This window comes from Carassius gibelio, chromosome B13 (assembly GCF_023724105.1).
Source record: "Carassius gibelio isolate Cgi1373 ecotype wild population from Czech Republic chromosome B13, carGib1.2-hapl.c, whole genome shotgun sequence".
In the NCBI taxonomy this organism is placed as follows: Eukaryota; Metazoa; Chordata; class Actinopteri; order Cypriniformes; family Cyprinidae; genus Carassius; species Carassius gibelio.
In genome coordinates this window covers 28,489,382-28,517,204 of record NC_068408.1, presented here as the reverse complement: position 1 = coordinate 28,517,204, position 27,823 = coordinate 28,489,382, and the positions used below count along the sequence as shown (strand labels likewise).

At 37.1% G+C, this 27,823-nt stretch overlaps 1 protein-coding gene across 2 annotated transcripts in view; it reads right to left on the bottom strand.

Annotated features, from left to right (window-relative positions):
• The window catches only part of LOC127970069 (exportin-5), a 173,632-nt gene that overhangs the window by 55,109 nt on the left and 90,700 nt on the right, over positions 1-27,823 (bottom strand). Inside the window, exons 27-31 of one of the 2 annotated variants that reach the window (XM_052572303.1) lie at positions 11,547-11,650; positions 11,395-11,454; positions 5,522-5,622; positions 5,317-5,424; positions 5,000-5,137 (exon numbers count right to left, since the gene is read on the bottom strand). In XM_052572303.1, the coding sequence (XP_052428263.1) occupies positions 5,000-5,137; positions 5,317-5,424; positions 5,522-5,622; positions 11,395-11,454; positions 11,547-11,650 (511 nt within the window). The remainder of the gene's footprint in view (positions 1-4,999; positions 5,138-5,316; positions 5,425-5,521; positions 5,623-11,394; positions 11,455-11,546; positions 11,651-27,823) is intronic. The other variant, XM_052572304.1, reaches the window with a different exon arrangement.

The following is a 27,823-nucleotide window of genomic DNA, read 5'->3' as shown; positions in this document are numbered from 1 at the left end:
TATTATACCCTCAGAAAGAGCTACTGAACATAAAAAAAAAAGTGCAAAAGGATTTTGAAAAAAAAAATAACATTAGAAAGAGCTGCATTACTTCATTAGCTTGCGTCTGACCTGCAGCGATATCATTCAGGCTTGGTGGGATGTCAGCCAGCAAGTCATCTGATTCTGACCGTGTTCTTTTAGTACTTAGAGTCTGAAGCAAGAAGAGCATATTAAGTGTTGTTCACTGTTTTTGAATTTTTACAGAGCTGAGAGTTAGCGTTTCACAAACCATCTCCGGCCAAGTTGAGTTGTTGACACTGACAGCAAAAAGCAATGCATGCGCTTTTCACGTGTAAAACTCAAGGGTGTATGGGTAATGTAGTCTCTGCTATCGGTGGGAAGAATTAGGAAGCGTGCATTGTGAAGGGCGCTCTGAAAAGCGGCAGCGCAGGCAAAAGATTAAAACCTCTATTAAAACAGATGTCCAAATGAGCATACCGGTACGCTAAAAGCACGTTCTGGGTGCACGGAGAGGTGGCGGTACGCTCAAGAGCTACATTTGGAAGTGGCGGTACTGAGTACCGGCCCACTTAAAGCACTGGGCTAAAGTCAAATATCACTAATCAGCACAAACTGGGCTATAATAATATAGCCGCATGTATGTACATGATTTTGTTTTTGAGAAAACAATGTTTATGCGTGGTTAGTGAAAAACTAAAAAAACTAAATTGGGATAAGGCCATAAAACACACACTGAACATTGGTTCCCAGGACTTTTGAGAACTGGAGCTTGTAGCCTAGAATTTTTCTTTCTAAATTATGTGAAAATAATCTTGTTTACTCACTCACAGAAAATAATATATTGATTTAAATTTTCTAAGACACTTTTTGTGTAGAACTATCAGCATTATATTGTGATTTACACCTGAGAAGACAAAGGCCCATATAATGAGCTGCATAATGAGCCATTCAGTCAGGTGTGTGACTGAGAGGGAAGAGTTACAAGAAAGAATATGAGGACAAAATATATCTATATATTTTTATATTAGTAGTTTATTTAGAATATATTTCATTATCCCACAAAATAATTTAATATCCATTTGCGAGTTCAGTTAAACAGTTTATTAGGAACAATCAAAGCTGACTTTCAAAGCTGAATTTTTAGCATCATTACTCCGGTCATACGATCCTTCAGAAATCCTTCTAACATTCTGATTTTCTACAAAAAAACAAAAACAAACAACAACAGCAAAAAACAAACAAACATTTATTGCTATTATTATTAATGTTGAAAAGAGCTGAGAATATGTTTTTCTAGTTTTTTTGGGGGGATAAATTGAAAGAACAGCATTGTTTGTTACATTTGTTACGTTTACATTTATTTTTTACATTTATCTTATTTACATCAAGCTTTCGGGGTACTCAATAGGCGAATTCCGGTCCGCATCCGGACCCAGACGCGGTTAAATCTGGACCGATGCCAAACACAACATACTAATTTAATCATAATCCTTAATTTTCAAAGGGGTGAGCAATTGTGATTCCACGCTATTTATCTTTGAGGCGTCTACTTGGTTTGGCTGCTTCATCTTTGTCCAATCACAGTAGCTGTAACAGCGTCGCTATAGCAACGTCGTCACTACGTCACTCGCTCGCTCACTCAAGGCAGCCAGATGTATCTACCGATCACATCTTCTGGGCCAGGCGGTCAGGCGAACAGGCATTCTCACCATTTGCGAGCAGTGCAAATATCGATAACTGACCTTTTTTTTTTTTTTTTGCTGACTGAAAGTGAAAATGGCGTGCTCAAAGTTGGCCGTTGATAAGAAAAGAAAAGTTGATTTTGAAAACCGCGAGTTTAAGAGTGAGTGGACAGAAAAATATGCATTTGTGCTCCCCGCGGGAAGCAGAAAACCAATGTGTTTAATCTGCACCTGAAATCATCCTATGAAGCTACAAGCAGTGTATTAGTTAGATCAGCCACACAACAGGAGTGGGCAAACGGAAGCCTCACTAAGAATAGCATGGGTCCTGGGAAAACACAAGAAATCTTTCTCTGATGCTGAAATAGTCAAGGAGTGTATGAGTGAAGTGGTGACTGCTCCGTTTGAAGGCACTCAAAAGGATGAAATAATCCAGAAAATAAGCCAAATACTAGGGGCGCTCCGATCACGATCGGACGATCGTTAATGCGCATCTCGTCAGTAAAGCCGGTTCTCTAATCAGCGGTTAATTCCATCAGGTGCGTGATTTCACATAGAGCAGCTGTTACTACACAGAGCCGTTGTTAACTGAGAAGATGCGCCAAAAAACGCTGAAAATGAAGTGGATTTGCACATCTTCTCAATTAACAATGGCTCTGTGTAATAACAGCTGCTCCCCTACCAAATACCCTGTTCTGATTCCACTGCTGCAAGACGAACTGAAATACTTGCTGATGATTTGCTTGAACAACTTAGCTTTGCTATTAAAAAAGCCAAATTCATTTCATTGACTGTGGATGAAGCCACAGATAACACAGACAATGCACAACTCATGGTCTTTGTCAGATTTTTTGATGAAGAAAAGGGACAATTTCATGAAGATGTTTTGGGTCTCACAAACCTCCAAGGACACACAAGGGGGGGGATGTCATTTATGAAGCAGTGACAAAGATACTTAGAGATAGAGAGATAGACCTGAAGCATGTTGTTTCCATTGCTACTGATGGTGCACCATGTATGATTGGGAAAGAGAGGGGATTGGTGTCACGCTTGAGAGCTCACCACCCTGACCTCATGGCATACCACTGCATAATTCACCAGATGGTTTTGTGTGCCAGCCTTGGAGAAAAGTATTCAGAAGTAATGACAACAGTCATTCCTGGAAAAGCTGAATAAAAATTTCCAAACTCGCTTTGAAGATTTCCCTCTGGCAAAACACGTCTTGCTGTGCATTGAAAATCCATTTCTTGTCAAAAAAGTTGCATAATTCTCAACTGAAGTCACAAAAGTCTTCCCATGGGCCAATGCTGCTTCTCTCCAAACAGAGCTAATTGAGCTCCAAGAAAACATAGCACTGCAGGAATCTCACTGTGACCCTGTCACCTTCTGGACGAAGATGGTTACCGCAGCAGGTGTTCCTCAGCTGCAGAAGATGGCCCTTCAGATTCTCACAATGTTTCCCTCAACGTACTGCTGTGAATCTGCCTTTTCAACCATGAACATGGTGAAAAACGCTTACCGCAGCACACTCACCAATGAACACTTACATCAGTGCCTCCGCCTGGCCCTAACACCTTTTATGCCCAAGTTTAAACAACTGGTGGCGCAAAGAAGGTGTCACCTTTCACACTAAAAGTTCTACCATGTCATTTTTTTTGTGAATAGTTCAAAAGTTTTGGGGAATGCCTTTTTTGTTGTTGGAGTTCTGTATTTGGAATTTGACGGTCACTTTTGTGGACCTCAGACTGAATGGAAAATTGGTAAGTGGACCTTTCAAATTTATATTTGAGTATAGTATTATACTATAATTCCTGACTAAATGTATATTCAAGTCAAACATTATGAAGTTTCAATAACAATATACACTATACCAGACTGAATGGAAAATTGGTAAGTGGACCTTTCAAATTTATATTTGAAAGGTATCAAATATAAATTTGAAAGGTCCACTTACCAATTTTCCATTCAGTCTGGTATAGTGTATATTGTTATTGAAACTTCATAATGTTTGACTTGAATATACATTTAGTCAGGAATTATAGTTTGTAAATCGGGTAAAATGTTTACACATTATGTGAAAACTAGTACATATAGTATATAAATAAATAAAAAGAGACTTACTCATGTTTATGATCTCTGCTGAATAAAGCGCTTCAATCTTTTTCTGAGGAAATCCAAAACTCAAATCCTGAGGTAATCCTCAGCACATCTTCTTGGGGTGAATTATGTCTTATTCCTCTCAGCACGAAGCAAACAAATAAAAAAAAATGGTGAAGAACACTCTCCCTGCTTTATTTTCTGTATGGGCATTTACAAGCCGTGAGCTGCAAGTTAAATATTATAATCTTATATAATAAATATATAATCTTTATAATATTATAAAGCGCGTTCAGCGCGTGGGGTTGGTCGCATTAGATATAATGAAGGGAGATGTGAAAGACATATGGATTTCATATGGATTACTTTATCACAGCAGGGTAAAAGTATACATGTCAAGCTTTCTATAGATATATCGCTCATGTCTCTTCATTGAGTGTTCACAGAGTTAATTTTAATGACGTATTTCTAAATGAAGATCATCGCAGACCAAGGCTCCAGACAGTGCACCTTGTATGCTATCTCTATTTTATAAAAATTCACAAAGTTTTTTTATTATTATGTCTGTATACAAATAAAAGTAGACCCTTTACAGATTCGATTGATGTATTGCTCGTCTGTACAATCAAAACTGAAAGAGTAATTTAAGTTATTTTCGGGGTTATCAGGAGAAGATGCCTCAACATGTGTATACACGGGAATCTACTCCAGAGGGTTTGTCTATGACATTTTAAAGATGGAAGCAACCTGACACTCCTGCCAGTAAAGCCAGAATTAAACACTTATTTTTCCTATTCAAAACTGCTCTTTTACAGTTTTTTGGCGTTGCAAGTAGTTATTTTTTGTTTCCATTTACTTTTGAGGTACTACTAGCACTGTTTTTGCCATCCACATGGTCCCCTTGCTAGAGGATAGCAATAACCACAGCAGTGCTTTTAAAACATTTCCTCATTAAATTAGATTTGGTTTAGGTGATCTCCTAATCAGTACTTCATTAAGCAGAATGAGGTGTGCCTGTGTTGGAATTCAACAGACACTGGAATGGCTGCCATACACAGAGATACTGATTAAATAAAAATTTGAAGCAATCTCTTTTCCACTGCTGTATATTTTGATTTAAATTTAGTTTATCATAGCTAGTAAGAGGACAAAAATTAAGTTTATCTTTTTGCCAAATTACATTTTCAAGATATCACAGCTGAGCTGGCATTACGCACCAGAGACTCGTAGATGAGCAAGGCCAGCTGAGTCAGTGCAGCATTGCAGCCTTCATGTTGCCCATGCATCTGCAGACCCTTCAGTACACTGGTGTAAAGCCATGTCACAGCGTCTGGGAGAAGGTTACAGTCAAGCACCTGCAAATGAATTAATCCACATATAGACAGTATTTTCATAGTGCAAAGAATTCAAAAGTAAAAAACAAAACAAAAAAAAACTAATTTTTAGAATGCAATTCTAATGATAACTGACAGAAATATTTGGTGAATTCTCTGTTCTAGAAACAATTCCCTAAAAGGGAGAGAAAAATAAGTACCTGTTTTAACAAAGTCCAGCAAAGCACACTAGCACACCGTTGACAGTTTATTGTGTCTTTCCAGGAAAGGGAGTTAAAACATATAGTCAGGAGAGTCATATATATATCCTAAAAAAGAACAAAAAAGTGGGTGTAAAACATTTTACTCCATTCACAGAGCCCAAATATTGCAGCAAACTGATGGAGAGCACAAATAAATGTTTACCTCACTCTGGAGAAGGCACTTGCCCAATTCTGAGAGCTCATCTGAAGGTGTATTCATTTGAATTCCCTGCGAGGAGTCCATTGACACCATTTCCTCATCTCCTAAACAGAAGACAAAAAAACTAATTAAACTAAAAAAAAAAAAAAAAAAAAATGTAGTACAAAGAATGAAATGGAGCATAGCTGTCACATGGAGCGGATCAATGTATTAAACCTAAGACAACTCCAGGAGGTGGTCTTAGGAGTTGGCATTCTAAGACCACAGTGGCATTGTGAGGGGGGCACTGGGAGTTAATTCATTTTGCAATTTTATTTTATTTTTTGCCAAATGCCCCAGATGTTTTTGAAGATTACTGCTTACCTTATGGGTTCATTCCAATAAACATATTTGATTTTTTGTTTTGGATATTTAAATAGCCAGATTTAATTACCCAAGCAATCTTGTTCCAAAATGACAAGGATGCAGCTTTATCTATTAAACATTTGACAGTACACCTTCCCTCTGTAACATTTAAATCTGTTTGCATGTATTTGAAACATCTTTTTTTTGTAACACAGGAATTGTTATTCCTGTGTTACAAATAAATCACAGAAGAACTGGGATAAAAGTTTATAGTTAAGATAAACACTGCAACAAGAGTCCTGCAGCTGTCCTCAATTGGGAGGCAAACATGATAAAGAATGTTTTCATGTTCCTTGAGTTTGGGTACTGCCTTCTTGGGTATGCTTTCCTTTAGCTTTTTTTCTTTGTTTATATATATATATATATATATATATATATATATATATATATATATATATAATTCACTTTTAATAAACTACAGAACAGAAAAGGTGAGAAAAATCATGTTTTTATCAAAAACTACATTCAGATTAGATTCAGAACTTCCATCAAAACATAGATAGAACATATTGTTTCCATCAATACTTCCAAAAGATGCACAGTCCTATACTACTGCCTGGGTTGACATTTTCTTTTATCACATTTCATTAATGTAAGCTTTGACATGTAAGCTTTAATCTAATCTTGACAAACTATATATCGTTAGAAAGGTCTAAGACTCCCAAATATATATTTTATTATTATGTTTTTTTGTTAAAAATAATGCAGGAAAAGTAATAGATTCATTTATGACAAGAGTGCACCCTCAAAAATTTGAATTATAACAGGAGTTTTGACCTTTGTTTAAAAAAAAAAAAAAAAAGACTTATTTGTTGCCTTTACATTTTAGAAATCATCAGAAATTATTTATCTAATGAAAACTTAAAATATCAAAATTCATCCTTTAAAACCCATTTTAAAATCAGACATTGCATTGCCATGTAAATGGTACATCAATATCATGTTACAAAATATTTTCATTTATGAATTATAAAAAATTAACGTTTGGAACGTGCACTATAAAGTCTATGTTCAAAACTGTGAGTGACAGTTAAGGGGTTAATATATTCCGCGCTCAAGTACATGCATTAAGTTTGTGACTTAGAATTGTGAAAAAGGAGCGTTTTAATTACTTATTAATAATAAAAAAAATTGTTTTCTTGTCTGCTGCTGCATCTCCTGCTACTGGACGCACCTTTAGAGAAAAATGCAACTTTCACAGATAACATAATCAGGGAGTATTTGTTTTCATTTTGAATTGTTTTGTTTAAAATTAGACATTTTAAGCTTTCTGTGGATTTATTTCTTGTGTATGTGAAGCACCCCAATTTTACATTATTTATCAGAAAAAAAATTTAAGTGATCGCAAGGGCGCCTCCCTGTAATGCCTGAGCATTACTGATATTTTCAGCACAAACACTTGAATATGAATAGTAATAGAGGTAATTTATTTTAGGTTACAGTATGGGATTTGCATTACAAAATAAATCTTCACAAGTCTACAACCAAGACAGCTGCAGTTATAACCCATAAATTTAAGGCAATTTGAAGTTTTAAAATGATCCAAAGGCAAATGTTGCTTTAAATCTTTGCTTATTTGTTGTTCTTGATCAATATTAAATGGATGACTCTCATAAACTTGTTTTAATAAATCTCTTTTGTAATACATAATAAAGATACAAAGCAGGTTAAGTTCAATATTGTGGTACAAATATTATAAAAAGCTATAAACTGCAAATAAGATTGGAGATTCACATTTTGCATATGCATTACAGAGTTAATATTTTTTCTTTTTACGTGTAATTATAAAAAAATGTGTAGCTTAGAGAAAATATAAACATAGGCTCATAGGCTTGACATTTAATAAAAAGCAATCTCTGGTTGGTCACCTACTGTACATAGGGCTCTGTTTAATTGTTGCATCACACCCCAGTCTATAACTAGACTGTCTCCTGCTAAATTGCTGATGTGAAAAAAAAAAAAATTTGCATTGTACTTTAGACAACATACATCCTGATTTTACAAGCAAAATGAAAAGGAAACAAAAAGTTCAGAAACAGTATCATGATCAACATGTAAAATCTCCTTATTTCCAGATTGGAGATCTTGTGTATATCCAAAACTTTGGGTATGGACCCAAATAAAACATGGAGTAATTCAGGACATTACAGAACCTGTACAGTAGCTTTCGAGAATGCTTAAATAGTGCAATATCATGTAGATTAATTATTTAGTCACAAAAAAATAAACGATAACTGATTACCAACTGAGCATGGATTTTCAGTTATGTGATGCTGATACTGGGTTTCAGGATACTGATGTTCAAGTGCCCAAATCACCCAGTACTTCCAAAATACCAACTTTGGGTGTAACTCCTGAGAAAATGGAGCTTGAAAATGTGAAAACTGAATGTTCCAGTAGGCTGTTGTCCGAGATATCTAGTGCTCCTGCCATTCCTGAAGTGACATAAATTGCAGGTAGTAAAAAACACTGCAATTGTACCTACTGGGGGTCTCTAACGTTCAGTAAGAGAGCGGAAACTACCCTCACACTTAAAGGACTCTGTGATTTATAAATTATTAGCACACTTAAAGGACTTTGTGATGAAAAAAAATTATAATAATATTGGAACTTTGGAAAAAGAAAAAGAAAAAAAAAAAAACCTTACCAAATCTTGAAATTGCACGGTAACACTTTAGATTAATGGTCTATTAGTTAATGTTAGTTAATTCAATAATCAACATAAACAATGAACAAAACATTTATTACTGTATTAATTAATCTTTGTTAACATAAATGAAAATACAGTTATTCATTGTTAGTTCATGCTTATACACAGTGCATTAACTAATGTTAACAAGCACAACTTTTGATTTGTATAATGCATTAGTAAATGATGAAATGAACATCAACTAAGACTAATAAATGCTGTAGAATGCTATTCTTGCTTAGATCATGTTAACTAAAGTAGATAACTAACATTAATTCACCATTATTCTAAAGTGTTACCAATTGCACTTTATTGAACATTTTCTTGTACGTGAACAAAGTTTTTCCCCTCAAGTTTGTTGATTGGAGTAAAAAAAAAAAAAAAAAAAACAGTTTTTGGATTTAAGCGGGAAGAAGTGTTGTATGTGCATATTGATATTTTTCCAGCAAGGGTCGGTAATGCATTGTGTATGGGTTTATACACTATTAAAAGGCTGTGAAAAAGCACATTGTGTGCACACTATTGCCATGCTGGTGTGTATGTCTAAACGCTGGGATGGGTCCACTCATGTAATTTATCTAATTCGTTGCCCTTGTGGTCTTGCATACGTGGGTAAAACATTCAGACAATTACGCACTCGTATTAGTGAACATCGCAGTAGTATTCGAACTGGAGATATGTGCAGTCCTATAGCGTCTCATTTTAGACAAGCAGGCCATAACGTCAGCATTTTACAGTATATCGGTATAGAAAAGGTAACAAAACCCTTAAGAGGAGGAGATTATGATAAGAAATTATTACAGAGGGAAAGTTTCTGGATTTATACTTTAAATACATTGTCACCTTTAGGGTTGAATGAGGATTTTGATATTAAGCCATTTTTATAGAGATTCAAAATGTCTTTGTAGCTTGTATCTGTTGCATGATTTGTTTTTGTCACATAATAGACATGACTTGTATGTGTCACATGACTTGTATTTGTCACATGATTGCTCGGATGTGCCTAATTAAGGTGGGTGATCACCTGTGTCTATTTAAAGTTGACTTCACTTTACATTGATACTGTGCCTGATGAAGATGCTTGAACTTAATTAAATTCCTCTGGAGCAGTAGTTCTCAGTGTGCAGACTTCACTTCTTTATTTTATTTTCCTCAAAGTGACCATCGAGAACTTTTGGTCTGTGTTTCCTATTTCCAATATCTCAAGATACTACACAATTAAAGGGGTCAAATTTGAGACTTCAAGTTTTCTTTTCTCTTTGGAGTGTTACAAGCTGATTCTGCACAGATAAGATTCTGAAGTCTTAAACCCAAAGAGATTTTCTGTCTAAGTTAAATTTCTGCCATGGCCCCCTAAAACGGCTCATTCAAACATGCCCCCCACATGTCTATGTCAAGATGTGGAAATAGTTCTATAATGCCGCCAAAGTGTTCACACAAAGAAAGAAAGCTTTCTAGATGAAAGCAAAAGCACGTTATTTGGCCTTCCGAATGTAGATGCATATAGGAAGCTTTAAGATTACTTAGAACAGAACAGCAACACATTTTATAGACTACCATTTCGTGAACCTAGGAGAGGAGGTAATTCTGACTTTGCTACAACAAGCTGGCGCTTCTGAATCAGCTACTGTAAATATGTTTTGTTATTAGTTTTAGTATTTGCTATTGACTGTTCAATGCAGAGTTTTGTGCATCGTGAATGTGTGCATGTGTGCGTGTGTGTGTGTGGAGTCAGCTGTGTTAACCATCCGTGGCTTGTGTACTGCAAACACATATGATATGATGTATTCCCTAAAAACGTCATCCAGACGTCAGATCTGCATCCAATTTGAGGCACGGGGTTTCCCTGAGACGAGGCAACAAGCGAATCTCCAACTCTGCTTTTCAGCACAAATGCAAGTAAAACAAACAAACTTCATTTCTTGCTGAAATAGGTGCAAATTGATCTTAAGCTGTAAAGATAAGACATGCTTTTGTGAATTTCTTGGTGTGATCTAACGAATAACTCCTGAGACTTCATTCAAATCCATTATCATTCTGTAGCGGATCTGACCCGAATCAGACAAATTAAAGAGTCGATCAGGACTGTGGTTGAAACACGAGCCGAATTCCTCAGAAAGGCAACATGAAGTCATAAATCATTCTGTGCCACAAGTCCCAAGCAAGATAACCAACCAACCAACTCTTTCACAGAACAGCTTTCAACATTAACACCACTAGAACAATTACTGACAATCTCAATTCAGAGAAGAGATTGTCAAATTTGGGGCAAGTAATCGAGATGAAATGCCGGACACCCCATGTTAACCCATTAAAGTAATAAACAAGATTCTTGGATTGACTTCCAAGGTTTTAGATCCATGTAATGGAGTAGCTCAAATAAATTAATTCTTGTTTCATTTATAAATAAGTATTGTCTTGTGTGGTGTATTTTAAGATTAAACTTTGCCCAGATCCTGAGCTACCAGCTCGTAACTTATAACCATTCTGTTTGTATTCTCATTATCCATGAAATAATATAAACATTGTTAAGATATACAGATTTTAACGTTTGCTGGAAGAACCGTTGAAGAAGTATAAACTAATTATATTTGGAATTGTCCAATTAAAGCAATTTGAAACTTTAGATTTGATTCTTCTCAAAATAAATGAGTTAATATTTCTTTATACAGTTCATGGCACTGCTACCACTGTTCTGCAAGTTTTATTTGCCATTCTTTATGCAAAGTCATGAAGAACGATCTTCAGCAAAAAAGAACAAGGAGACATCGAAGAGACTCACCATCTGCTTCCTCTTTGTTTGCAGATAGCTCTGGAAATTTTCTTGTGATGCAAGTCACACCTGGAAACATATAAACAATGTTTTTTTTTTCTATTATATAATTTATTTTTTTATTAAACTTGAAAAACTTCTCATCCATAAAGGTAACTTACTAAGAAGGTCCATGACTTCCCGTGTGACCAGCCGCAACAGCTGCTCTTCCACCACTTCCTGAGTGACAACGTTCTCTTCGTAGGCCTCATCCTCCTCCTGAGCACTAAAATATGAACAACAAGAATAAAATAAAATAAAATAAAATAGACCTGCAAGCAGCAATTAAGGAGCCAAACAAAACAGAAGCAAAACAAGGAGTTAAGCAAACATGGCAGGGAGCATCCAACCAATTAAAACAAATACTATCGTGTGTAATGTGCAATTGCTTATCACTTATCAGTACCAGCAAAATGATCTGGTGTGGTCGTTGTTGGGTGAGAGTGACAAGATCCAGTTGGGCATCATGCCATCAACTTAAAGATAACTTGTACAGTGGTGGCCAAAATTATTAGAACATCAGAACAGAATAATTTTCACCAGCTAGAAAAAAAAATGGTTTTAAGAAACTATTTCTACTTTTTGCTGTAGTATGTCAGTAGGAAATATATATTTTCAAACAATATTAGTATTTTCAAACAGCCATTTAGATTTTTTTTTTAATCACTATGGTGTAAACAAATACTTAAATATGCCACATTTTATATTTACACCACTTGCTCGCCAACAGTTCTTCTGCAATGAATGGGTGTCATCAGAATGAGGAGGATACAATATTATTAATTATAAATATTTTGGCCAGATACAATAATTTAAAGATAAAACAAACTAAATTATGATTGTTTATTCATAACTGCAAACTCAGTAAAAAAGGTAAAAACAGTACAGAATGTGACCCTTGTAGGGGGGGTCTGTTTTGAGAATTTAACATGTAAATGAAGCATGCTTGTGCACTCTGACAACAAAATAAACGGAAGGGACAACATATGCTTCAAGTAAAAAAAAAAGGTCATTTATACCACAGACTTTATTGACAGTGCAACTCTGTTTTCATTGGTGTCCATACTTCTCTTTGGAGTCTTTTAAGTCATTTATTTTTTCTAATTCTAATGTTCACATTAATGTGCACATACTTTCAACAAGCTCCATCTTTACACTGCAGAGGAAACAGAAGCTGGAATTAGTGGAATTAGATGCATTTACACAGACTGTTTAATGATGCTGTGGTGCCATGAATGCAATTAAACAACAAAATTTCAAAAGGCATATATAATTTATAAGATTAATGTTTTAAATATTCTTGAACATACAAGTTAAAAATATTGTGGAAAATGCAATACTTTTAAATATAAAAACCCAAACCACCAGATGACTGTAAATGACTCTTTTAATGAATGAGTCATCAATCATTCATTCAAATTGATTATTCATTAAAAATGAGGCAATTCACTACTGTCTTTAGGAATGGGTTACTGAATCATTGATTCACTTGATTTGTTCAAAAACGTGGATTCATTTAGTATTGAAACACTGATGTGTTGCTCAGAGACACAAAACAGTTCTGCTGTGACTTTGATTGAAACTTTGTCAGCGAACTGGAGCAAAAACAGTCAATATCGTGTTACAAAGTGCAAACTGTTGTCTGTTTAACTCAAAATAAAGAACTCCCATGCCGACGACATGTTTACATGCAGATGTGAGCATAAGTGTGCCATCAAACTGGACTGGCTGTGAGATGAGATGTGAAAACCCAGGACCTGAAGTGGGACATTCACATTGACTCCATTGTGAAAAAGGCCCAGCAGAGGTTGTACTTCCTTCGCCAGCTGAGGAAGTTTAACCTGCCACAGGCAGGAGCTGCTGAAACAGTTCTACTCCACCATCATTGAATCCATCCTCTGCACTTCAGTAACTGTCTGGTTCAGCTCAGCTTCTAAATCTGACCTCAGGAGACTACAGAGGGTAGTCCGGACTGCTGAGCGAATCATCGGTTCAACTCCCCTCTATTCAAGAACTGTACTTATCCAGAGTGAGAAAAAGGGCTGTTAAAATCACTCTGGATCCCTCACATCCAGCACACTCCCTCTTTGAACTGTTGCCATCTGGTCGATGCTACAGAGCACTGAGCACTAGAACGACCAGACACAGGAACAGTTTCCTTCCCTCAGGCAATCCATCTTATGAACAGCTGATAATAACGGCGAACACACTACACTTTATATTTATATACACATACACTTTTTTTATCTAACACATACTTAGTATACACTTAAATTTTGCACATAATATATATGTACATACATAACTGCATTTTGTAATATACCTGCCTACAATTGTCATTTGTATATTGTCATTCACTATCTACTTATTTGTATTTTTTATTCTTTTATTATGTGTTTTATGTCCTGTCGCTGTCATTCTGTTGTACTGCGGAGCTTCTGTCACGAAAAAAAATTCCTCGTATGTGTAAACATACCTGGCAATAAAGCTCATTCTGATTCTGATTCTGATTCTGAAAGACTAGTGCTGAAACTGGGGTTTCATGATACTTTAAAAGACAAGCTTCAAGTGTGTAGAACACGTTAAGGGGGGTTAACAACAACAAATATTGAGGAGCCAAATTATTCAAGGCCTTATTTTTAAATCAATATGTATACTAACAAGAAGTCATTGCAAATTATCCAAGATAGGTGTGATGTGCTCCCTTGCACTGATCCTAGTCAGAATTCTAGCAGCTGAATTTTGTATCAACTGTAATTTACTTAGGGCAGCTTTTGAAACTAAAGCCAGCAAAGCATTCCAATATGTGAAAAAAAGTGTTTATTTACTTTTCAGCCATACAAAAAGTCAACAATGGACCTAATTTGGCAATGTTTCTGAGATTAAAAAAGATATTCAGTGTGGACTGAATTATGAACATGCGGATCAAATATTAAAGCTTCCGTTCTTCGTGATCCCATGTTTAATCTTAAGTTAGTGTGTAATGTTGTTGTTAGAGTATAAATAAATAATGACGTCACTAAAACAGTTTTTTGACTAACCTCCGCCAAAATGAATACACAAAAAATGGGGCATGGCCTTGTTGCGCTCCAACGGAGAAGAGGAAGAGCTGTGTTTCTCGCCATGTCGTCGAAACACTGTTATTTTCATCTCGGAGTCCAATCAGCTTTGTTTGGGCTTCCCAGGGACGCTTTACTTGGAGATTAATGGTTACAATTTATGTTTAACTCGGTTCCCGAAAATTATAATCCATATGTAAAATTATATGCAGCACATTTAGCTGCGGACAGCGAGCTTCCTCAATCTCAATCAGTTTAATGCCGGATTGGCACAAAGATTATTCTTGAAAGATGGAGCAGTTCCCTCTTTGTCCAGAGAAGGCGACGTTTATGGACCACAACCGGTAAGTGTATTTTATTAAGTTGGTGCGTTTAACAGTTTCTGTAACTTATTACACAAAGGGAAACGCTGTTTAGCTTTGTTAACTAGATGTTAGGGCTGTGTAAAAAAATTGAATGCAATTTTAATGCGCATCTCGTCTGTAAAAACGCTCCTGTGATTATAAGTACATCTCCAGCACGTGCGTTCTTTTACTGTCGCACTGTCTTTTCTTCATTTTCGGAGAGCTGATTTTGTTCTGACTGTTATCTATAAGATCATAAGGTTTCTGACTGTCAAACGAGACAGACAGATATTTCTGATAAAGTATGCATGTTTTATTAACTTTATTTCATAACAGTTTATAACTGTGTACAATTTAACGTAATGCTATTATGGTAGGTCTGCATTAATTAAAAGATTGCTGTTTGCATTCATGTGTGTCTTTATCAATGTTTATCTTTTTTGTAAAATATCTGCAGCACAAATAATTTTGTCTATAAGCAGCGCAGTATTTTGTTACGAATTCTTCAGATAAAACAAATATAAAAATTAGTCATGTATTAGTTGTATTTTACAGCCCATTTTTTTCATTTCAAAATGTTTGATGCAAAGTTGACTGTAAAATAATAAAATATGTTGTGAAAATGATGAAACAAACTAATTTATGTGCACAATTGAGAAATTTTAAGATTAAACACAAGGTGAATATTTCATTAATCAAAAAAATAATAATCAACGTAATATAAACATTTAAGAAATACAGGTCCTTCTCAAAAAAATAGCATATTGTGATAAAAGTTCATTATTTTCCATAATGTAATGATAAAAATTAAACTTTCATATATTTTAGATTCATTGCACACCAACTGAAATATTTCAGGTCTTTTATTGTTTTAATACTGATGATTTTGGTCCACAGCTCATGAAAACCCAAAATTCCTATCTCAAAAAATTAACATATTTCATCCGACCAATAAAAATGTTTTTAATACAAAAAAAAAAAGTCAACCTTCAAATAATTATGTTCAGTTATGCACTCAATACTTGGTCGGGAATCCTTTTGCAGAAATGCAAGAGTGTTGGGTCTTGCGTCTCTCAACTTTCTCTTCACAATATCCCACAGATTCTCTATGGGGTTCAGGTCAGGAGAGTTGGCAGGCCAATTGAGCACAGTAACACCATGGTCAGTAAACTATTTACCAGTGGTTTTGGCACTGTGAGCAGGTGCCAGGTCGTGCTGAAAAACTAAATCTTCATCTCCATAAAGCTTTTCAGCAGATGGAAGCATGAAGTGCTCTAAAATCTCCTGATAGCTAACTGCATTGACCCTGCCCTTGATAAAACACAGTGGACCAACACCAGCAGCTGACATGGCACCCCAGACCATCACTGACTGTGGGTACTTGACACTGGACTTCAGGCATTTTGGCATTTCCTTCTCCCCAGTCTTCCTCCAGACTCTGGCACTTTGATTTCCGAATGACATGCAAAATTTGAAAAAAGTACTTTGGACCACTGAGCAACAGTCCAGTGCTGCTTCTCTGTAGTCCAGTTTCTGCACACGCCTGTGCACGGTGGCTCTGGATGTTTCTACTCCAGATTCAGTCACTACTTCCTCAGGGTCCAGTCACCTCTTCTCGTTGTGCAGCGTTTTTTGCCACACTTTTTCCTTCCCACAGACTTCACACTGAGGTGCCTTGATACAGCACTTTGGGAACAGCCTATTTGTTCAGAAATGTATTTCTGTGTCTTACCCTCTCGCTTGAGGGTGTCAATGATGGCCTTCTGGACAGCAGTCAGGTCGGCAGTTTTACCCATGATTGCGGTTTTCAGTAATGAACCAGGCTGGGAGTTTTATAGCCTCAGGAATCTTTTGCAGGTGTTTAGAGTTAATTAGTTGATTCAGATGATTAGGTTAATAGCTCGTTTAGAGAACCTTTTCATGATATGCTAATTTTTTGAGATAAGAATTTAGAATTTTCATGAGCTGTATGCCAAAATCATCAGTATTAAAACAATAAAAGACCTGAAATATTTCACTTGGTGTGCAATGAATCTAAAATATATGAAAGTAAAATTTTTATCATTACATTATGGAAAATAATGAACTTTTATCACAATATGCAAATTTTTACATTTATATAATTGGTAAGGTATAGGGCTGAAACGATTCCTCGAGTAACTATTACAAAAATGATTGAGGCAAATCCTCTTTTAATTTATTTTAAATCTCACGTCAGGCTCTTTGCAATGATTTTTTTAAATGTGACAATGCGTTTACGTCACCCACAAAGCGGAAGGAGACACAAGCGCTGTGTATGACGGCAGGAGTCAGCAGTGTTTTGATTTGAGGACACGGGCAAACGTAAAGAGAACATCGTGGTGTGTGTCAATTGCAAGATAGAGCTGGCATACCACAACTAGGACCCTACGATTTCCGCGATGTAGAAAACACAGAGGGAATCACTGAATCCAGTCATAAAAACGGAATTTACAGTTTAACTTGGAATGGCACGGAATTTGCCAAATTTTGAATTAATTAATCAAAAATAGGTCATTGCACTAACATCAAATCAAGATATGGACTAATATCTGTAAATATTAAGCCGGAACAGTCTATTTAAATATGAATCACGCATGTTCTGAGTGTCTCTGTTAAGGAATGGAGCAGAAGCGCGTTTTCATTCATTAAACACACGGGAGCGCAAAAGTTACCCTGTGTACTGTGTTTGTTTGAGTCTGCTCGAGCTGCTCTGCCCCGGTCTGCAAATTGAAGAGCGTGCTGAAACACATGGAGGAGACCGGTCTGATGCCGGTTTCATATGAAATTGAAGGGTACTGACTCCGAGGCGATTGCTAATTTGTGTACAGTTTATGGAGCTAAAAGCTATAGCCCGCTAAAAGAGCCTAGTGACGCCCCTGCTTCCTGTGTACATTTCGGAAGAACCAGGACAAACATTTTAATCGATCGCTCAGACATTTAAAAGGCACCAAAATCTGCTTCCTCTTATTCGGTTCGGTGCATACCATTTTCATACCCAACCCTACTTTTAATAAATATATTTTTTGATAAACGAACCCAAAGCGTTTGGGTCATGTGCAGGTGTGATGGATCACGTACAAGCCAATAGGGTGTCGGAATGGTATATGTTTATACTTCTCATCCAACCACAATCAAATTCACTCCATCCGGATGGCACAATTTATCTGGATAGGGTTTTTTTTTTTTTTGAATGATGACAAGCCTGAATGAAAACAAGCCGAAATTAAATAGCAGTAACAAAGCTATTTTTAAAATGTAAGGAGTAGAAAGTACAGACACTTGCATGAAAATTAAGGAGTAGAAGTAAAAAGTCGGCTGAAAAATAATTACTCAAGTATAGATACCCCAAATTTCTACTTAAGTAAGGTAACAAAGTATTTGTACTTCGTTACTTGACACCTCTAGTTCACATACAATACATACACATACTGTCAGGGCCATAAATAAATAATAAATAAATCAATAAATTTAATTACCACAAACTCAATGACTACATAATTGGTTCAATTTAAAAAAAAGATTTTAACTTCAATTTAAAAATACCATGTGCTTTACACCCTTCTATGTCCTCTGGTAGGGCATTCCACTGATCAGTGGCTTTCACTGTGAAATGATGATACCAAATGCAGAGCGATGAAAGGGAACCAGACAACTACTTACAGAGTAGATCTCACAGAGGTTTCACCACGAAGATAAATAAAGTCAAGTAATACAGAAGGAGCCAGACCGTTTAGGATTTTCTGAACCATACAGAAATTTGAATAAAGTCTAAAATTATCCTTAAAAGCTTAAAAAAAATTGTTTCTATATGATCTTACAAGAATGAAAATGGTTAGTTTTTTTATCTTAAATTTTTAATGCCGGTTAATATAGAGATTTTAAAGGTTTAATAACAGTATCACCAGCTTGAACCCAACATGTCAAACAGTAAAACATATGAGCAACAATTGTAGCATGCATAAGAGCCTTAGCTACATCAAAAGAAATACATTGTCTGATTTGTCTAAAGTTTGCCATATTATGTTTAATATTCATCACCATTTTCTTTACATGTTTTTTTAAAACTAAGATTTGAGTAAAATATTATACCAAGATAATTGAACTCATTTACTATTTCTATCTTTTCACCATTAATACATACATAAACATCAGGAAATCTAACGTTTTGTTTTATTGATATTTAAGCTAAGACATGACTGTTCTAGCCACTGTGTAATCTTTTCTGTAGCAGGTTTTAACTTCTCAGCTGCTGATTCTGCTGTTTTGCATATGTTAAAATAACAGTATCATAAGCATACATTTGTACTCTTATCCCTTCACACTGTTGCGGAAGATCATTAATATACAAAATAAACCTAAAGAGAGCAGCCCGAAAAATGGAGCGCAGCTGGAGGAAAACAAAACTAGAGGTATTTCGTATTGCTTAGCGGGAAAGTAACCTATCCTACAGAAAAGCATTAAAAACTGCTAGATCCGATTACTTTTCTTCTCTTATAGAAGAAAACAACATAACCCCAGGTATTTATTCAATACAGTGGCTAAATTAACGAAAAATAAAGCCTCAACAAGTGTTGACATTTCCCAACACCACATCAGTAATGACTTTATGAACTACTTTACTTCTAAAATCGATACTATTAGAGATAAAATTGCAACCATTCAGCCATCAGCTACAGTATCACATCAGACAATGCACTATAGACCCCCCGAGGAACAGTTCCACTCATTCTCTACTATAGGAGGGGAAGAATTATATAAACTTGTTAAATCATCTAAACCAACAACATATTAGACCCTATACCATCTAAGCTCCTAAAAGAGGTGTTTCCAGAAGTCATAGATCCTCTTCTGACTATTATTAATTCCTCATTGTCATTAGGATATGTCCCCAAAACCTTCAAACTGGCTGTTATTAAGCCTCTCATCAAAAAAACACAACTTGACCCCAAAGAACTAGTTAATTATAGACCAATCTCGAATCTCCCTTTTCTGTCCAAGATAATAGAAAAGGTGGTATCCTCTCAATTATATTCCTTCTAAGAGAAAAATGGCATACGTGAGGATTTCCAGTCAGGATTTAGACCGTATCATAGTACTGAGACTGCTCTCCTTAGAGTTACAAATGATCTGCTCTTATCATCTGATCGTGGGTGTATCTCTCTTTTAGTTTTATTGGATCTTAGTGCTGCGTTTGACACAATTGACCTCAACATTCTTTTGCATAGACTTGAACACTTTGTTGGCATCAGTGGAAGTGAATTAGCATGGTTTAAATCGTACTTGTATAACTGCCATCAGTTCATAGCAGTGAATGATGATGTATCATATCGATCACAAGTGCAGTATGGAGTACCTCAAGTCTCAGTACTAGGGCCGCTACTCTTCACGCTTTATATGTTACCCTTGGGAGATATCATCAGGAAACATGGTGTTGGTTTTCACTGTTATGCTGATGATACTCGGCTCTATATTTCTTCGCGGCCCCGGTGAAACACACCAATTTGAAAAACTAATGGAATGCATAGTCGATATAAAAAACTGGATGACGAGTAATTTCTTACTGCTAAATTCTGAAAAAAAAACCCAGAGGTGTTAATTATAGGACCTAAAAACTCCGCTTGTAATAACCTAGAACACTGTCTAAGACTTGATGGTTGCTCTGTCAATTCTTCGTCATCAGTTAGGAACCTAGGTGTGCTATTTGATCACAATCTTTCCTTAGAAAGCTACGTTTCTAGCATTTGTAAAACTGCATTTTTCCATCTCAAAAATATATCTAAATTACGGCCTATGCTCTCAATGTCAAATGCAGAAATATTAATCCATGCATTTATGACCTCAAGGTTATATTACTGTAATGCTTTATTGGGTGGTTGTTTTGCATGCTTAGTTACTACAGCTACTACAGCTAGTCCAAAATGCAGCAGCAAGAGTTCTTACTAGGACCAGGAAGTATGACCATATTAGCCCGGTCCTGTCAACACTGCACTGGTTGCCTATCAAACATCGTATAGATTTTAAAATATTGCTTATTACTTATAAAGCCCTGAATGGTTTAGCACCTCAGTATTTGAATGAGCTCCTTTTACATTATAATCATCTACGTCCGCTACGTTCTCAAAACTCAGGCAATTTGATAATACCTAGAATATCAAAATCAACTGCGGGCGGCAGATCCTTTTCCTATTTGGCGCCTAAACTCTGGAATAACCTACCTAACATTGTTCGGGAGGCAGACACACTCTTGCAGTTTAAATCTAGATTAAAGACCCATCTCTTTAACCTGGCTTACACATAACATACCAATATGCTTCTAATATCCAAATCCGTTAAAGGGTTTTTAGGCTGCATTAATTAGGTAAACCGGAACCACTTTCCATAACACCCTATGTACTTGCTACATCATTTACATTACATTTAATCATTTAGCAGACGCTTTGATCCAAAGCGACTTACAAATGAGAACAATAGAAGCAGTCAGATCAACAAGAGAACAACAGTATACAAGTGCCATGACAAGTCTCAGTTAGTTAGTATAAAATGCATAGCCAGGTTTTTTTTTGTTTTTTAATTAAATGAAAAGACAAGAAAAGGAAAAGTGCTGGTGTTAGTTGGTTAAGTGCAGGCGAAAAAGATTAGTTTTTAGATGTTTCTTGAAAATGAGTAAAGAATCAGCTGTACGAATTGAGATTGGGAGGTCATTCCACCAGTTGGGCACAGTCCAGGAAAAGGTCTGTGAGAGTGATTTTGAACTTCTTTGGGATGGCACCACAAGGCGTCGTTCACTTGCAGAGCACAAACTTCTGCAGGGCACATAAGATTTAACCAGTGAGTTTAGGTAAGTTGGTGCTGTACCAGTGGTCGTCTTGTAGGCAAGCATCAGTACCTTGAATTTGATGCGAGCAGCTACTGGTAGCCAGTGTAAACTGATGAGGAGAGGAGTAACGTGAGCTTTTTTTGACTCATTGAAGACAACCCTCGCTGCTGCATTCTGGATCATTTGCAGAGGCTTGACAGTACATGCAGGAAGGCCCGCCAGGAGAGCATTACAATAGTCCAGTCTGGAGAGAACAAGAGCTTGGACAAGAAGTTGGGTTGCTTGCTCTGACAGGAAGGGTCTAATCTTCCTAATGTTGTATAAGGCAAACATGCAGGACCAGGTTGTTGTAGCAATGTGGTCTGTGAAGCTTAACTGATGATCCATCACAACTCCTAGGTTTCTGGCTGTCCTCGAAGGAGTTATGGTTGACGAGCCCAGAGCCCTGAGTTTAGAGCGATGTTCACAGAGAACCTCGGACAGCCAGGGGGCAGATGGGGCAGTGCGTGCTGGTCTAGACAACAGTGGGCAAAAGTTGTCCAAGCAAGATGTTAAAGTGGAGCAAAGAGTGTCCGCAGCACTGTTCATGTCCAGAGCAGAAAACTGAGAGAGTGGAGGAAGTGAGGATGAAACCACAGCAGATAGGCGAGATGGAGAGAGCGAGTGTAGGTTCCGTTGAAAGGTGACCTTCGTTGGAGTGTGTGCCACTTCAGGAGTAAGTGCTAGGTTAGCAGTAATGAGGAAGTGGTGAGAGGTGTGCAGTGGAGCAACTGAAGAGGTGTCCACGGAGCAACAGCACGTGTAGATGAGGTCCAGTTGGTTGCCTGATTGGTGAGTCGCTGTAGTAGACACTAGCTTGAGATCAAATGAGGTGAGCAGAGTTTTTAAGTCAGCAGCCTGGGGTTTATCTAGGTGGATGTTGAAGTCACCAAGCAGTACCAGAGGAGTACCATCTTCAGGAAAGTTTGATAGCAGCACATCCAACTCCTCCAAGAAGTTTCCCAGTTGACCTGGTGGACGATAAATGACCACAAAGTGGATTTTAACAGGGTGGGTTACAGTAATGGCATGTGATTCAAATGAACCAGTACCTGTAGATGATCAAATTTCCATTTTTTGGATATAAAGAGACCCGTACCTCCACCCCTCCCAGTGGTATGAGGAGTGTGGGAACAAGTGAAATTAGTGGAGAGGGCTGCAGGGGTGACAGTATCTTCAGGTTTGATCCAAGTGTCTCAGTGCCATGAGGTTGAGACCGGAATGAGTAGCAATAGAAGAAATGAAGTCTGCTTTGTTAACTGCAGACTGAACATCATTAGAAGAATGGCATCTACGCTAATAGTTGTCTGTTTCTTTCTTATTCCAAGGTCACCGAAGCCACCAGATCCAGTATGTATCCAGACCAGATGGTGGATCAGCACCTAGAAAGGACCTCTACTGCCCTGAAAGACAGCCGAGACCAGGACAACTAGAGGCCCAGATACAGATCCCCTGTAAAGACCTCGTCTCAGAGGACCACCAGGACAAGACCACAGGAAACAGATGATTCTTCTGCACAATCTGACTTTGCTGCAGCCTGGAATTGAACTGCTGGTTTTGTCTGGTGAGAGGAGAACCGGCCCCCCAACTGAGCCTGGTTTCTCCCAAGGTTTTTTTCTCCATTCTGTCACCAATGAAGTTTTGGTTTCTTGCCGCTGTCGCCTCTGGCTTGCTTAGTGGGGGTCACTTCATTTACAACGATATAATTGACTTGATAGCAAATGAATGAACAGACACTATTTAAAATGAACAGAGATGACATCACTGAATTCAATGATGAACCGCCTGTCATTTTGCATTATTTACACACTGTTTTACTAATGAATGTTGTTCAGTTGCTTTGACGCAACCTATTTTGCTTAAAGTGCTATATAAATAAAGGTGACTTGACCATCAACGGTGCGACTGTGGAGAGATTGAGCAGCACCAAGTTCCCGGGAGTGCACATCACAGAGGACCTCCCCTGGACTGAGAAAGATGATTTGTTTTTAATTAACTGAACTTATTTGCAAAACGTAGACAATTGTTCTTTGTTCACAATAGTTTGAATCAAATGGCCCATATAATCAGCCTCTTAGGTCAACAGATCAATGAAAGGGCTCTACATGGGAGAGATACTGTCAGGTCATCATAAGGTTACACTATCATTGCCTCTCCATGGGGAGTTATTGTATTGTTTGTAGCACATTTGTTAACAGGTATAAAGGTGTGGTCTCACAAACAGTACCTTGGGTTAAGATTCTTTGATGGATGACATGCTAACATCACTGCTGAAGAACTGCTACACTGCTACCTTCAATAAATTCTTCTCCCTACAAGAACTTTGGTCAAGCTTACTTACTTTATGTATTAGAGAAATCTAATACATTGGTGAGCCACCCAAACTACTGCTCAGCTAAATACGGCAAAATCTAACAACTGACAACACCACATCAGGTAGGAGACTGCAGAGTCTCCAGGCAAAGACCAGCAGACCGAAGGACAGCTTTATTCATCAGTCAGGAAGATGAACTCCCTCCCGACCTTGCTTCCCCTCCCCTCTTTTGCCCCAGTCACCACTGAACTCTGAACCTCTCCCCTCTTATTGACCCCCCCCCCCCAAGCTCCCATAGCCTTCCACTCCCCCCTCCCAGTAACAAACTCTGACCTGCAGTCACTCACTTTGTGCAGCATTGGCCTGCTCACAACCTCATTCAACTACCTCTTAAGTCAGTTTAAAGAACTGCTCTCTGAGCTTTTTGTCACTTTAAATCAGTCAAAATAAGCTCTTTTGCACTTGTAACAGATATGCAGGTCATCGATTCATGGGTTAAATTCAGGCGTATGAAATGAAACCTTTTTACACTAAATGCCTTGCCTGGCGCCAGCCTGGCTGGATTTAAATTATTTACGACAAGAAATTCTAGAGTCACGTGAGCAGCCTCAAAGAAGAAACGAAACACATTCCACAACACACACACACATAAGCACACACACACAAACAAACCTTTCCTAACGTTTTTTATCTTCGTCATTTTATTAATAAGATGTATTTTGAATAGGTTTGTGTATTGCATAAAAATGGTTAATCCTGTGTAAATGGTTAAGTTGCTGACTTGTAAATGGGAAATGTTTTTGGAATGAATGTTCTCAAATATAATCTGAGTGTAACCCTACCCCTGACCAGCTCATAAAACTTTATGATCCCACTGGGAAACAGGACAGGAAAAAGCCAGTTCACCGGTACCTTTTTCTTAATGTATCCTAATCTATTATTTTTTTTCCCAATGTATTCTAAATGTATTAAGTATTGCTTTTTGGTGCATTAGATGTTCCCCATATAAATTGGAGTATCAGCAGTTTTATCATGGGTTAATCAAACTTTAAATGTGTGTAATTCTGCATTGGAATTTAACTTCATGTTTTGATCATTTATATATGTTACTTTTGGTATCTGTTTAATCTTCATGCTTTGACGGACTCACTTATATAAAGGAAATTAATGAAAAATGTATTAATCTGGAATTACGAACTTGCTAGAATATCACTGCTGAAATCTGATAAGCCCTAATTTATTAGGGTGGGTGTTTCCACGGAGACAAAGGAACTTTTTCCCGCTTCAGATCGCGGACGTTCATTGGTTGTTCACGCGAACAGAGGCGTGAACCATTTCAAGCCATAAGAGCTGAACCAGGAAGTTCCTCGCTCTCTTGTCATTTTTCTCTGACCCTGCTCGTCCTTCTTCGTGGCCTCGGTCCGCTCTCCTATCGCCGTCCCCAGCACAGAGGCTGATAGGACAGCTGTTCTCATGGCTCCTTCGGGAGCTTCCATTTCCGTAGTTTTTGTTTCTTTTCATTACTAAGTTTATTCACCTATTCGCCTCTCCACATGAGGAAGACCAATTCTGAAACATTGCTTTGTTGGACCTTTCAAATACTGCGCGATTCTGCAGCAGCCCCGGAAGACACGAGAGAACACGCCTAGCCACGCTCACGCTGCTCAAGCACACAAAGCATCACAAGAGACACGTGCAAGTATCATTCTCTATGGATATTTAAATGTTGCTTAAAGTTGGTCTATGATTTGATTCGTTGTTGTCTTTCAAGGGTTACTGTCTGTGAGTTTGCATAACTGGGCTTAGTCTGGGATCACTCTCTCTCTCTCTCTCTCTCTCTCTCGCGCTCGCTCTCACCTCTCTCTCGTCATTTCTCTCTCATTCATTCTCTCTCTCTCTCCCTCTCCCTTATTTGGATTCCGTTATGTCTTGTACAAAGTTTACTGTCTGTATTGTCGTACGCGTATTTACTCTGTGTGATTTGTAGTTTGATGTATTATTAGGTCAATTATTAAAGACCAATATATATTCATGATTGCCTCTGAACCGCTCACATTACGAGTCAATGAAATGTCTGATCTTTAGCTACACGCCGTTTACTTTGAGTAACTAAATTCATCATAATGATAGAATGTTTTCATGGCCAGAGAATATTTTCCCTTGAACTATAAGAAGTGATAACTTTATTGAAAATTGATAAGTTAATCTTACGGCCATTTGCTGGACAAACCACTGTTTGATTTGCGGTAATTTACAGTAAGAGATATCACCATAACTGATATGAAGAATGGAATATTGACATATTAATGAGTAAATTACAGTGCCCTGTAATGAGTTATTGATATATGCAATTGAGCCATTTTTCAATCAATAATATTAATGTAACCACCATATGAGATAAATATATTAATCATATTCCTGATTAATTATTCAAATTCCCTATATATCATTTGAGTTAATAATTATGTACAACCCAGTGCGGCTACACACTACAATCTTTATATCTGCACTGTTTGTTTACTTCACTGGTTTGATCTGCCACATGCCTTGTGTAGCTTTAACTGCACTTTTTTTTTTTTTTTTAACATGCCCTTATTTGTATAGTTGTATTTTATATTTAATCTATCTATATTTATTTTATGGTATATTGTAAGTGTTATCTGTATGCACCAAGGGTCTGAGAGTAACACAATTTCAATTGTCTGTATGTATGTGCTGTACATGTGGAAGAAATTTACAAAAAGCAGACTTGACTTGAATGTTTAAATCACCCAGCATAACTATCTTAGGAAACATACAGTAGAAAACTGTTTCTCCTTATAGAGTATTGCCAAAGTCCTTTCAGGCAAGTCATGCCACTCGGCCGCCATCTTGGCAACGCCTCTGGGCACTTATTTCAGAATAACAAGACCAGCTCCTATCTAAATGAATGGGCAGAGAGTCAGAACTGCACTTTCACTGTTCACCGGGACATAAAAACAGCATGTATAGAAACAGCAGTGAAATATGATAAAAATCACTGAAAATATTTGATGACTTTGCCCCAAAATAAGGTTTAAAACACCTTTTTCCCCACTGGTTATACCTTTACTAGGCATGCACAAGGGTTCCTCAACTGTGCGCATACGTCAGTGGAACCAGACGATAGGCTTAAATGTTTTCCCGGCTTGACTGTTAAAAGCAGATGATTGGCTTTCCAGCGGGAGGGGCGGGACATGTGCACACAACCGCCATCTTTGCCGTTATGGGTTTTCCTTATGTAGTTGTATTGAGGATTGAGGAAGTGGCATGTCTCTTATAAACTGTCTCTGGTATTGCTAAACCCCCTTCAAACACCTTCATAATGTTTTTCCAGATTTTGTTATGGTGCTGCCTTATTTTAAACTGCTTTAAAAGTTTTTTTTTTCTTCACATTAATCTTCACTCCTAATACCATAATGGTAAATATATATATATATATAATCTGCAAATTCACAAAAAAAAAAAAAGAAGAAAAAAAAAAGGGTTCCATTGCATAGGCTAAGTACTGATACCCTTATCGGGGACAGTTGAAATTTAGCACAGGAGCATTCATATTTCTAGTAAATGTTACTACACTTCAAGTGAAGTTAAAGGCAAATTCAATTGAATGGGTATGATTTGGAAAAACACACATCTTAATAAAAGATCTAACAGCTGATAATGCATTTCAGAGCAAAAACCAAGCCATTATGTCAAAAGAACTGCCTGTAGAGCTGTTTTTCTTTTTTGCTTCATTTAATAGTCACAGAAGCATGTAGCCAATGTTACCCTTAATGGAAAAGGT